General features: G+C 41.9%; 1 protein-coding gene across 1 annotated transcript in view; it reads left to right on the forward strand.

Annotated features, from left to right (window-relative positions):
• LOC307082505 (protein kinase C beta type) overlaps positions 1 to 14,772 on the forward strand; it is a 95,431-nt gene that overhangs the window by 1,155 nt on the left and 79,504 nt on the right. Inside the window, exon 2 of the mRNA XM_079746117.1 lies at positions 621 to 652. Coding sequence (XP_079602243.1) covers positions 621 to 652 — 32 coding nt within the window. The remainder of the gene's footprint in view (positions 1 to 620; positions 653 to 14,772) is intronic.

Raw genomic sequence — 14,772 nt, forward strand, 5'->3', positions numbered from 1 at the left:
ATGCATTTGCATATTGTCCTGCTGCTTGTTGATTTGTGTAGTCACAAACACATCTGTTATGGAATACCGTTGAGTATGTTATTGCCCTAAACTAAAATACTTGGTTGCATTTGGGCTTGCAAGCTTGCACTACACACTGAAAATCCTACACACACACACACACACACACACACACACACACACACACACACACACACACACACACACACACACACACATACAAACACACACACAAATAACTGTTTATGTTTTCCGGTGTATTACAAAAAGAACGATGGTTAATGAGACCTACCAATACACACAAACAGACACACACACAAAAAACACACATACACACACACACACACACAAACATATTTGTATATCTGTAGCTATAATGTTTAAACTGTTCTGACACAAGCTCACACACAAATACACACACAAACATAAACACCATTACACACAAACACACACAACACACACACACACACACACACACACACAAACACCAGACAGACACATAGACACACACACACAAACACAAACACACACACGAACACACAGATACACACACAAACAAACATATCTGTATATCTGTAACCATTATCTGTAGCCAACCTTTTCTGTACTTTTTTCCACAGGGGTTTTGGCAAGCAGGGATTCCAGTGTCAAGGTAGGTGTCTGCATGGTTCTTGCTTCGTCTCTTGGTCTCCCTCATACACACAGACACAGACGTCCTATTTATATTTCATGTGGCTTGCAACAAAATACACACACTAGCGTGTAACTCACTCAGATAGTCTCTATGGGCATGCAGTGTGAAGGCACACACACATACACACACACACACACACAAACACACACACACGCACACACACACACACACTCGCATACAGACACACACACACACACACACACAAAGAAACACACACACACACACACACACACACACACACACACACACCCTCTCTCACACACACACCCTCTCTCACACACACACAGTCATAAAGTAGCTCACCCCAGCCATGTAACAGTCTCTCTGCTTCCTGTGTCATATTGTTCTCTCTCTCGCTCCCCCTCTCTCTCTCTCTCCCTCTCTCTCTCTGTCACCTCCTACTCCCATCAGGTCTGTATTGCTAAATAAACCCTGAACCAAACAAACAAAAGGAAAATAATAGCAATAATATCTTTAGATCCCCTCCAGCTTAGACTGCTTATGAAGTACGGTGGAACACATGATGGCTAAAATCATCTGATCATCAGGCTCAGTGTTAAGCTCAATGCTGTGCTGAGAGACATTAACTGTATAAACAGATTTTATTGAGTCCCCTTAGAAACAACAAATGTTTATGTTTCAAGGCAAGCGACATGCAGACCTATGATTATATCCATTTATTACTTACTATATCTCGGAATCTCAAGCAGTCGAGTATTTCAATAAATCATTTCAATAAAATAACAGTGGCTTAAAGTAAGCATTTTTGTAAACAACGTTTGCTTTATTGGGAGTATTTAAAAGATGAAAGGTGCCAGAGGGGAGGTTTAAGAGATAAACTGTAATTGGAGTGTAACTGAAGAGAAAAGTTGTAAGGTTTGACAGTAGAACCCAGATACAAAGACCAGGAGAGGCATGGAAGGATATGTCTACTTAACTTATTTCCCTGAGGGCAGGATACAAATACCTAACTGCTTTGAACTCAAATTTGACACAGAAGTAGAATAGTATCAGACCTAGAAACTAGAAAAGGTCAGAATACTAAACTGTCATTTTGACTTGCAACGACGTGTGAGACTTTCCCAGATCCTCTCAAGGAAATTCCGCCTTAGAGTTTTAGAATACCACTGTTCGTAAGATTCAGCATATTGTGGCATATCACGTAGTTTGAGCTCGTCACAGCGGGAAAGAGAAACTCCTGCGCTTACAGTGTGTCTCAGTGGGCCACTTGTATGGGCTGTCGGATACGCTGGTCGGCAGCGGCCATGACAGTGGCCATCGGTCAGCTCTCTGTTTCCAGTAGACTGCGCCCGTCTCTGTATGAGCACAAATGAGCCCGCTCCCGGTTCTAGTCTGGCCAATCAGACCATCTCTTCCCTGATTGGTTTGAGGAATCAGTATTGCCTGTCAATCAAAGGTGCATAAAATGCAACACATCTTGGAGAGGGGGAGGGATCAGAGAGAGGGAATGTTGTTTTGGAATCTGACCTACAGCACCTTTAAATAGTAATCTCGAGTAGGTGTGTATTGAATTATATCAGGGTTTTTTTTTAAATAAAAGAATGACCAATTGGGCTATAGAATTGGAAGCATTTTCTGAATCACTTTTGCTTCACTTAGACTAAATTAAAGGTACAATGTGTAACATTGTGAATTGAAGCAAATTCTAAGCTCACGAGCATTGCCAGGTTGGGTACATTGAACCAACACGAGAATAAGGGGAGCCAAGCACAACATTTTATTCGCATTGTTATTTTCGGACAATGACCATCGATGATGAGTCCAAAACTATAAGTCCATCCGTTGATGTGTACCTTTGCAATTGATGTATTCTTTGCAAATGATATACCAGCTAAACGAGCTCAATTCAGTCTTAAACTGCTTCTGGGCCTCAAGCTGTCTCGTTCTTTCAAATGCAACCCCACGGCTCTGTCCAAGGAGGACGAGGCTTTTTGGTTTGGATAGACTCTTGTACGATCTCAGCTGATCGAGTAAGTTTGCTTGCTTCCATGGTTGCAAAAAGCTGTTTGTTTGTTTGCCAATTTGTTTCATATCTGGCAAACTGTGGTACTAGGAGAATAGTAAAACCTAACACAAGCCAAAACAAAAGCCAACATTCATAATAGAATATACTGGCTGTAGCATTTCCGTTGAAGAAGCCAGTATTTTGGCTTAGCATGTTTCCTTAATCTCTGATAACATATGGTCATTTTATAATTGAGAGCAGTACATTTGTATATTGTACAGTTAAAAGATTCAACTTGCTTTAGGGAAGATTTAAGAGCTATAATTTGAGTGTCATTAGTTTGAAATGCCATAGTCATCCATAAACTGGCCAACTCAATAACAGCTCTCACTCAATAGGACCAACAGCCAAAGCCATTACGCTTATCGTAACTCAGCTGGGACAGGCCTTCATTTCTGTTCCCTTTTAAATTCATCGAGGGGTTTTACCACTCTATTTTTGGTTTGATTTCTTAAACATGCAACGAGGGATTTGGTCCCCGCTGAAGGTGCTCGGCAAGTCGTTAAGCTAGAAAGCGACTAGGTGCTGTGCGGTTCGGTACACCAGTGTTTGTCGTTTTAAACTCCTCTGCACAGGGCAAGAACCCCACTGGACAAACTACAAGTAAAGCAAACACATTCATCCCAGTCCATAGTAAAAAAAAAAAAAAAATCTGGTATAAGGTGACATTTTATTGGGATTGTTACTATTTCTTATTTTTAAGTAAATGTAATGAGGTTAACGTATGTTACTGATTGATATTCCTAGTAATAGTATGTAATATATGGATGTTAACACAAGACGTTTGATCTAGTAGCTTACATTTTTGTGGTTTGCCTTGGAAGTACACATTTCTCATCTATTGGTCTATCTATGGTCATTAGGTCGGTCTTTTATCAAGGATTGGAGCAGTTTAAACAAATGTAATGTAAAATTTCAACACCTTTTTTTGTGTCAAGCTCATGAACTGTAAAGTATGCTGTGGGTCTCGGCCCAACGCGTCTTAGGCACCGTTTACACGAGGACGCTTGCGGGTAAAATTACAAAATATTTTATCGGAAGTGCCTTTCGTTTAGACGGTGACGGCGTTGTTGGGGCTTAAAAACGGAAAAATCTGAAACCGCCCTCCGCCGTAGCGTTTCCGTCTACACTGCCAAGACGCAAAACTCTGCTCAGATCTGCTCACGTCGCGTACGCGTATACGTCACATACAGCGCCAGTACAGGGAGATAAACAAACATGTTGGATTATTTCCATGCGTCGGACCGTCAAGCTGCTCTGGCAGCTTTAATAAACTTACAGGAGTCTTTCCACGAAATGTACAGGATATGTACAGATATTATTTCTGAACAGAGAAGGATATGTAATTATGTTTTGGTTTTCGCTGCGCAGATAAGAGAAGAAAGAAGATTCTACGCATGCGCTCAGACATGGCGCTGGTGTGTGATAGTGTATCACAGCACCACCTAGCAGCCTGACATGCATACCCAATCGAATTCCACACCCTTTAGCGTCACCGTATGCACGCAGATTTCCTCCCGAAAACGCTCGTCTAAACGTGGAATAAAAAGTGAAGACGCGACGCCACTTTTGCGTCTTAATTAAAAAAAAAAAATTAACAGAATTAAATTATTCTTAAATGATACTTAAATTATCCACATGGTCAAATTACAATTGTTTAGCACAACAAGAAAGACAAGAAAATCAATAAACCCTCAGTAGACAACAGAAGCCCAGTGCACACACTAAAAATATGCAGGGATGGAATATTCACATTCTAAAAAATCACCAGTGATCCTAAAGGTTCTAGGTAGTTAAACTAGGTAAATAAATGGATCGAGCTTATGAATCGATTAATCTTATGAGTCTTAATCTGAATTCAAAACAAGGGGCATGGCCTGTGTTTTTATCATCACATACATACACCCAACACATAAGATCGATCTGCTTGCTATATACGCCTTGCATATAGCAAGCAGACTGTGCGAAAAGGAGGGAAGGGGGGGTGGACACCCCTTAGGTTAGCCTTATCAAAAAAGATCTAAATAAAAGGCCTTAGGTTAGCCTTATCAAAGAAGATCTAAATAACAGACCTGAGGTTAGCCTTATCAAAGAAGATCTAAATAACAGTCCTGAGGTTAGCCTTATCAAACAAGATCTAAATAACAGACAGAACGTCAATAAGCCACAGTTTTGATTCAGCAGATGTGATGTGTCTGTCTTATATGAGTTGAATTTTTTCTTATCTTGCACTGATCTCTTCTGATTCCCGGTCAGGAGAAACATCACGCGAGTTACACAGCACTCCAAACTATGCCTTCCTCTGGTGATCAGCGCTGATCATGGCTCTTCTCGACCCATTCGAGTAGTAAACATTTTACATTTACATTTAGAGCATTTAGCAGACGCTTTTATCCAAAGCGACTTACAATAAAGGCATTTGTCAGAAGAAAGTGAAACATATTGCGGTCGGTACAGTAAAGATGTTCATAGAACCAAGTGCCAAGTACTAACAATCGCTAAGTTAACCCATTCCCCATACACAACAAAGACGGCTAGATAAGATGCTACATAACTAAGGACTATAACTAAATACGATGTACAATAACTGTGTACATTAAGTGCCAGGGCGTCAGCATACAACAAGTAGGAGGGGTCGGAGGGAAGGCTATGCAGAGTCTAGGTGAACTCTGAACAGGTGAGTCAGTTAACACAACCCAACCACCGGGACCGGGACCCAAGTGACTGTAACCAAAGGTGAACCCCAGGGTCTCTGTCCCTGGGGTTAGGGTAGACCCCTGAAGACCTCTGCTTGCGTCCACGGACGTCAGACCGTGTACTGCAGCGTTGTCCTGCATGAAAACACAAACCTCCTTAGGAAATAACAGTGTTCCCAGACCCGTCAAACTGGCTGTAGAGGTGCACCCTCATGTACTCTCTTACTTTCTGGTGCAGTTCAGCCAGTCGATGTGGGCCTATCTGTACAACCCCCCGCGGCATGGCTTTTGTGGGCCGGTGAGCACTGGTAGACCCGTTTTGTGTGTGTGTGTGTTTGAGTGGGTGTGTGGGTGTGTGTTTGCGTTCAAAGAGGTGAAGAGCGTATGAATGTTCGAGGAGTTTGCGCCGGTGGTGTGTGTGGGTATGGATTTGTCATAAACGGAGATTATACAAGCAGAGGACAAAATAAATATACAAAATATTCACTTTGCCGTGTGTCTCTGTGGCTGGATTTGACTGCAGATACATACATATACACATATATGCATACATATATACATAGAAACATACATATATACCTACATACATACATACATATATACACACATATACATAGATACATATATGTATATACATACTGTATATATTTATATTTATTACACATCTTGTTGATGAACAAATGTTTCGGTTTTATTCCTGCAGTACCAATTGACAGTTGGCCGAAATGTAACCTTCTACCTACTGTTAGAAAGAAAAAAGATTTGAATACTTACCAGAAAAACCTGAATATTCGGAATACATATATAATAATATAATTTAAAAAAAAGTTAATAATCATATGTTTCAGCAACCAAACTGTGTGTGGGACAATTTGACAGGCTGTTAGAGTGGGGGAGAGGGCAGGCAAAGGGTTATGGGAAAAGGAGAGTTTATACTGGGGAGAAGGGGAGATGGAGGGAGAGAGAAGGGGAGACAGAGACAGAGAGAGGGGGTGAGAGAGGGAGAGAGCGAGGGCGAGCGAGAGAGACAGAGGGAGACCGAGACAGGGGGAGAAAGGGAGAGATAGAGATGGATGGCACAGTCAAACAGCTAGATAGTCATTTAGCTAGTTATAATATGTTATAGTCTAGGTCGTTGTTTGCACGCTACAGGTTTAAACAAGACCTGTTGAAACACATGATATAATCTTTAGGCAAATAAAACGGAAAAACAGTTCTCATCTAGCGATTAAGATAAGGAAGATAAGGGAGAAAAACAAGAAACATGTCATGTCGAGAGGCGCAAAAGGAGGGGAAAAAGTCTCTTGGTTTTTTACCTAGGGATGCAATAAATACCAAAAGACTTTAAATAAAAGTACAACAAAATGTAATGCAAGAACCAAAGAAGTACTTGCATTTTTTTATAGTCTGTGATAGTAAATGTATACATATCGAAAGTCAGATGAACCTGTAATTATCTATAGTCTATGTGCATCACAAACACAGCAGACTAAAGACAGGGTCTTTAGTTCCCTGCATCAGATGGGGGGAATTCAGTGAATGAATATCTGTTGAACATCCAATATCCTTGAAATAGGTTAAAATAAACAACATTTTATTTAAATTTTGGATTCTGCACTTCTACAGCACTATGCTGCTATAAACGTTACTTTCAGTTTCCTCTCGGGGCATACCTTCCAGGCAGTCGTTGTACCTTGACTTGTCAAACCTGCCATGCAAGCCACTTTTTAACGAACAAACCTATTGTGTTCTCAACCACAGAATGCAGTTGATAGCTTTCATTCTGACTATGTTTTCATACTAGTGCATTACCAGTGCAAAGCATGGTTGTTTCTCGAGAACCACTCATCCGAGCAACATCACAGTCAACATGGTTCTTCCCTGGGTCCTGAAGCAATACACCTTGCAATCATTTAGTCAAGACCCCTAGTAATGCCCAGAGTGCCACTGGGTGTTGGTTTTTTTGTCAAACATGTAGGCTGGTTGTTTGAGCCACGCATCGGTTCGGACGTCATTTTAATTTTTATGTTGTTTTGGCCCGTTGCCAGCTACGGTCACTGACGTAGTTGGACGTAGTTGAAGACGAGCTGGTCTGTCCGTAAGCGCCCGTCCCGCTGCTGCATAAAGCGCCACTGGTCGCTTGCTTTGTTCAAAGTGTACGGCTGTTGAACACGGGTCCAAGTGGGTGGACAGGGAAGTTCTTGGGATCCTGAGGAGGACACACAGGGCGAGGGTGAGGCAGAGCACACAGATACCCCGCTTAAAAACGTTACCGATGTATATCAACATAACATAAAATGTATTTACAAGATGTAGTAATCGGGAAAAAAAATGGACTGAGAATATTTTGGTAATCGTTTATGGTCTGCTTGACGAGTACTCGTTTACCCGAGAACAGGTTGGCACCGACAAATCTTGTAGGCTGTACCCTGCAGTGTTCTCTGCAATTTGTTTTACCAATTATTAGAGATGACAGTTGGTCGGTAAAAATCTAGTACCACTTAAAATCTCAGACGGAAAGAGATCAGGAAACAACAGGATAAAGTTGAAGACTTTCATGAAAAAACGTTCAAGTTTGGGCAAACAGCTTTAAATTCTTGCTGTTATTACTCCTACAAGCTCCAAGCCAGGGTTCTTATCAAGTAATCCCAATACATCATTCAATGCTTCCTGCTCTGAACACTCTCTAAATTTAATTTTAAACTGTCATGCATGTGTCATTTAATTATCTTGTTATTAAACACATGAAGACAACTGCATTGTCTCACTCCTGGAGCTTGTCGCTAACGAATCGTTAGATAAATATCTCTTCGGTAGATAAGAGCCCTTCGCTGGAATTGACAGAAACTAGTCTTGAGGGCACCAGTATGAAATATTACTGTGTGTTCTGTCTGTGTGAGCTTATCATATACAATCTATGATATGAAATATATTAAGTAGGCCTTTCCCAAATATATGAAATGTCTCTAAAACGAATATGATCGAACAATTATGGCTAGACTTATAATTTGTATGTTTCTATTTTTTTTTTAACACAAACACGAAAAAGGAGAGATTTATTTCAGTTTGTTTTGGTTCTAAAGACTGAACATTGAACCATATTTCTAAAGGAAACTAAAAAGAGGCAATATTGAACTTCAAATTGATTTAATCATCGCGGATATAGTTGTGTGTGTTCCATCTGTCTCAACCAACAAATGTATAAAATAATAGAATAAAAGGAAACACAATAAGTATGCGTGTTGTTTTGGTCGTTTTTTTCATATAATTAGATAGCTTAAACGTTACTGTAATTGTAGCCGTTATCCTGCCCTATCTCCTTCTGTAATCAATGTAGGCCTTTCCTTGTGCAACTCCTCCAACGACCAACTCTTTCGCCGTTCTGCCTGGGTCAAAATATCTACTAAACTTGGCAGGCCTTCAAGGCAACACCACTTGACATTTACATCGTTAGATCGTTGGGGCTGATTTAGGGCCCTATCTTGCACCCAGCGCAATTTACTTTCTACACTGATGCATGTATCGTTGCTAGTTTGCACCCAGCGCAAAGCTGATTTTCCCCTCAGCAAACTCGCGCCACTACACTTGCGCCCTGAGAGGCGTGTCGGCGAAAAGCAGAGGCGTGCTCCAGTGCAAATGATAGATGGTGCTATCTTATAGCACCATTGATATAATAAATTTTGCAATTGCGCCACTGACCGAAAAAATCCCGGTTTAAGTGCCCTGGCCTAGCGGATACCACAGTTGGTGTTGCTATTTTGACGAGCCTAGATAGGCTGGAACTGTAACATAAGCTTACACACACGTAGGCTATACACAGCACAAACATGCAAACAATTAGCCTAATTCAAATATTATGATGTCAAAGATTGTTCATATGCCTGAAACTGCATAGAAATAGCATGTGGATTGTGGGACTTTTTTTTTCATAGGGGCTGCAAGAATGAACACTGTAGTAGGCTATGGCATGCGTTAACATATTAATAATAACAATAATAAACTCGAGCAAAGTATATCCCAGCCTTCCAAAACAAAATCTCGTTTTAGGGTAAATGATAACCTTGGTAAAATAATTTGGGAAAGGAAGGTAGGTGGTCAGAGAGGAGAGGGGGAAAGAGAGAGAGGGGGGAGAGAGAACAGCAGAGTCTGTGGATGAAGCTGAGGCTGATTTATCATGAGAAGTGTGAAGAGTAGGGGGAGAGGTGCTCTCTAGAAGAATTGTTTGTTCCAGAGAGTATGGAGAGAATATAAGAGAGAGGCACCGAGTCACATCATGTTATGTCACAGAGAAGCTCTATACGGCCCCTAGTCATGGCAAATTGTGTTGATATTCATTACTGTTGTTTTTTTTCACTGCCTGTTTCAGTGTATAGGTGAATATAATTTGTGTGTTATTCAACGTCAATGAGAAAAATATGAAAATCCAAAGGTTGAATAAAAAAAGAATAGGAAGCGGTTAAAAAAAATGGTTAACATATCTATGCCGTTGGACCTGAATGTTTTAGCGCAGTTAAAAGTGTTTCTTGTCCGACCCAGCACTGTCCTTTCTGTCTGTATAGAACGTCTGGTCCAAGCCCAGCTTTTAATGAACCAGGCATTTATTTTGATTGGATGAGATGATTTTAGAGTCTCCCCAGTGTGTGTCACATGGCTGTCCTATTTCTCGCTGTTTGTGAAGTCCCTGAAGCTTTGTCTCTCCCTGCTTGGCTGGCAATACTTGTGAGAATATACATCCAGAAATGTTACATGAACTCCCTTGGCTCCCAATGTCATCCTGAAAGTCTTTCACCTGTTTTTGTTTTCCCAAGTTTCCAACGTGTTGAATCCACTGGGTTTATAACAAGGATGTTGACGATCATGTCACTGTTTGCCTGGGCTAAGATAAAGAGATGACAGGCTGTAACAAATGATACTCGGTTCATTAATGGATGAAAGGGAACATGGAAAAGTGTGTGGGCAGAGGAAATGCAGCCATTAGTGCTTAAACATATGACTCTCTGTCTCTCTCTTGCTCTCTCCCTCTCTGTCTCTCTTTCTCTCTCTCTCTCTCTCTCTCTCTCTCTCTCTCTCTCTCTCTCTCTTATATACATATCTGTGTTCCTACTGTGTCATTACTGCCAACATGTACTACCATGCCTGCGCCCTTTGCCTTCCCCCAGAACCTCGGTGTTGGAGTTCAAATTGGTTGCTTCGACGTTTGCAAACATTAGCATTCGTTGGCGCTGTTCGAACGCAGCTCAGGTGCTTTCTGTGTCTCGTAACGTGCGTGGGCGGGAGGTCTCTTGTTCTGAAACCCCTACCTCCCACACACACGCACACACAACCACACACACACATGCGGGTGAGCAGAGGAAGTACAGCATAGCGTCCATTAGTTTGCCTCTGTCCTTGAGTCTTTCTTCCATGTTTTGATCGCCCGCCCATCGCTCTCTCTCTCTCTCTCTCTCTCTCTCTCTCTCTCTCTCTCTCTCTCTCTCTCTCTCTCTCTCTCTATGTCTTTCTTTTCTCTCTCACTCTTTCTGTCTCCCTCTATTTATCTTCCTCATATGAAATGGGATAACCCTACAAGAACCGGATACGTCAGAATTAGTCGTTGACGGCGTTTACGCAAACAGACGCTATGTGTTTGATTCTTGACGATTATTCCCAAGGCATTGTGGGAGATTTCTGGTAACATTAGGTTTTGAGCATGCCTCTGAAAAAAACTCAGTTTGAAAGGCCATGTAGCATAGGCCTAGCATTTGGCCCTACCCCTCTATCAAGACGAGATCAGGACTTGCAGCCCCAGGTGTTAATGTGTGAAACAGAGAGCGTGGGGCTGAGTGACAGGGGCAAGGGGGGAAGGGGAGTTGGACGTTTTTTTCTCGTGCTGTAAGCAGTCGCCAGCAAGCGGTTTCATTGCGAGTCTTCTCTCACACTGAACGAGGCGAAACAGATTAATGAACTACGCCTCACAACTTCTATCGGAATGTGTGAAGTGTGATGCTGGTGGCTATTAACTTTGTCAGTCGATAAACCTTTCATGCTATGTGTTAAAGCCGTTAACATGTATTTAATTAGAATTCAGAAATAAAGAGCCGGCTCCTGAATGTAAATTCCCCTTCGTACAAGGGAATGTTTACTCACATTTGCCGGTGAAATTGTTGCACCGCAGAGCCCTGCACGGACACACACACACACACACACACACACACACACACACACACACACACACACACACACACACACACACACAGACACACACAGACACACACAGACACACACACACACACACGCACACACACACACACACACACACACACACACACACACACACACACAGACACGCACACACACACACACACACGCACACACACACACACACACACGTGTAATCTAGCCCACCACTCCTTTCCCTCCAGAGTGTGCACTGCTGGAAGGTGTGTTCTGAGTGTGTGCGTGGGCGGGGTGGGGGTGGGCATGCAAATTAAAAATACCTCAGCGCTCCATTGAGATCATCCGCAGAATTGGATGGATGGATGGATGAACAGCTAGATGGGTGGAAAGGTATGTTGGTGGACAAGAGAGAGAGGGGGGAGGGGGGCGTTAAGCAGATGGTGATTAGGGCAGGGAGCCGCAAAGCATTGTGGGGGAAAGAAAGATGTAAAACTACAATGAAACAGTTCGGGGTTTGTGCCTACATCTAAGAGATGTAGGGACATTTCCTGGATCCTCCTTAAAGATCTCTTTGTGATTAGCTAAATATACAATTGGTAACCTTAACCTAATAGGTTTATGTAAAGTAAGAAGGCTGATTGGATTAGTATGGACGGCGGTTCAGATCGTGGCTCTTCCTCACACAGAGAGATGTTTCCCAGCCCTTGCTTTTTCTGCCTTCATTCGGGCAGAACAGAGTTACAGAAAGCCTCTGATCTGATGCCTGTCTGCTTTCTACCAAAGTACAAACATCAATGAGATGTTCCCCTCCGTGGAATACGGGATTATTTCTGTTGGTATTTTTAGACAACCGAACAGCAAACACTTCTTTCTTCATCGTTTGCGTCTTTTTACTTATGTATAACCATTAACCTAAATATGACTTATTCGCACAGCGCTCTAACGAGATCATTTAAGGCACATTTCAGGGGTGAACTCACATCTGACTTTATTATCACATACACCTGCTGTGTTGGGCGTTGAAATTAGACGGTGGATCTAGAAAATCATTGCGATCGCTTCAAGAAAAGGGGGGTGATGACACATGATCCTCTCCTCACAGAACCCACACACGCACTCTCCGGGCAGGATGAGTAACGCCTTAATGTGATATACGACCATCAGTGTCACGGCTTCTCCAAGTGAAGCCCATTGCCGCCATGTCAAGCCTCCTCATTGTCCGCATAGACAGAGTCCTCTCATGGGGGAAGCACTCAGACCTCATAGACGCATACTTGCTGCACTTCAGTCACACACGGGAACTGACGCTTAGGAGGAAACGCTCAGACAGCTAATGGAATAAAAGGCAGAGCGATCCAGCCAATGGTTCAGCCAGGAGTTCATCCTCATGCAATTGAGAGTGAATCTGAGGACGTGTTGATTGAAGTAATTGGGGGCTGTATGGCAGTTCTCTTTATGTGAACATCTTGGATCCTACTTTCATTAAACGCTGTCTCACGTCGTATGTGTTTAACAATTTTGTCAAGGAATTTCACTTTGAGTTGCTAAGACACGTTGTCATGCAAACAAACAATAATAGCCTTCATTTTTACATTATTGTGGTCATTATTGTGTATTTTTAATTCATTGCATCATGTAGCATGATCTTTTGTTGCTGGTTGTATGAATGTATGATTAGTGTCTAGATTGGCGGAAACTGTAAAAATTGGGAATCCGCGGCAAAGATTTGATTGCACCCAAAAATAAAAGATTTTGTTTAATGGAAGTTTACATCTTGTTCAGGTAATTTTTACATTTAGGATGACTGATCAAGAAAATGGGCAGGCTTGGCGAAATTGAAACATTTGTCATTATCAGGCATACTTACAAAAAATCCAAAAGTATCACAATATGCTTAATAGCGCAAAATACCAGTTGAAACTGTCCGACCTTTCAAACCTGATATTTTGAAAATTTGAAGGGCAACAAATCAACTCCAGGGCAATTGATTTGGCATGCATGGAATGTGTGTCGTTATCCTTACCCTACAAAACATTTCTCAGGAAAGTTGAATTGACTTGTTGAGCAGGTAGTAAAACTGAAGGTTTTACTACCTGGACACACCCTCTAGTGTGTGTGTGTGTGTGTGTGTGTGCGATGTAACAACGGACACCCAAACTGTTGGCATACTATCCCTATGGTGACAGGCGCTATGCAGGCCAGGGACACCCAAATGGTTGGTCACCTAGTGCTATGGGCCCTACAGGCCCTACTGCAGGGACACATTCTGCTTGGGCGGCTCGATTATGGAAATAATTATAATCACGATTATTTTGGTCAATATTCGAATCCTGATTATTCAGACAATTATTTTTGAGCTTGAAAGCATGATACATTTATTCGGCATTTGTCTTCAAATAAAACCATGGTAACTGAGAAATGGCCCTTTAAAGAAACAATTAAAAAAATCATTTGAACTCGATCATTTAGTTTGGAGGTTGTTTGACCTAAAAATCAAATTTGCGATCAAAATTTGATTTATTGTACAGCCTTACTTCCTGCAGCTGGTTGGCGGTTTGCATGCGTGCCGGGCCATTTCTGAACAGGAAACATATTGCGCTCAGTTCGTCACCACGAACCGCCTACTGAAGATCTGCATGGCAACCAATCAATTTAAGGATTTCGACAATGCAGGTTTGCATAATGCTTTGAAATGTCCTCCACCATCTCTGCATTGACAGCTCTCAGCCTGCGGCAGTAAGTTTGGAGCTGGATGCAAAATGAAGTCAGTTTAGCTAGTGTATGCTATCGTATTTCACCCCATTGCAGCCCTCCCTCTTGAAAGCCACGCCATCCGCACCTTTACGTGAAGGTTCCTTAATCAGAGAGTCACTTTGCTTGGGATTTTTTTGTTTACAGGGACATGATAGAGTTAATGTGTCTATAGTGACCTATAGACACATTAAAAAGGTGTATGCTAAACGACTTTGTATTAGCGATGACAGGTAAATGGTATTTTCTATCCTTGTGATATGAGCATTGATTATTAATGTCTATTGGTCCTATTTACATCCTACGTCATGGCAGTTAAAAAACAGTCAGCATTGTGTAGCATTTCATCCTAGTTATCTTGTTGGATACAGGGAATGGGTTAACTTAGCAATTGTAAGTGCTTGGCACTTGTTTCTATGAATATCTTCACTGTACCGACAGCGATATAT

Source organism: Pollachius pollachius (genome assembly GCF_949987615.1).
Source record: "Pollachius pollachius genome assembly, chromosome: 11".
NCBI classification, from domain to species: Eukaryota; Metazoa; Chordata; class Actinopteri; order Gadiformes; family Gadidae; genus Pollachius; species Pollachius pollachius.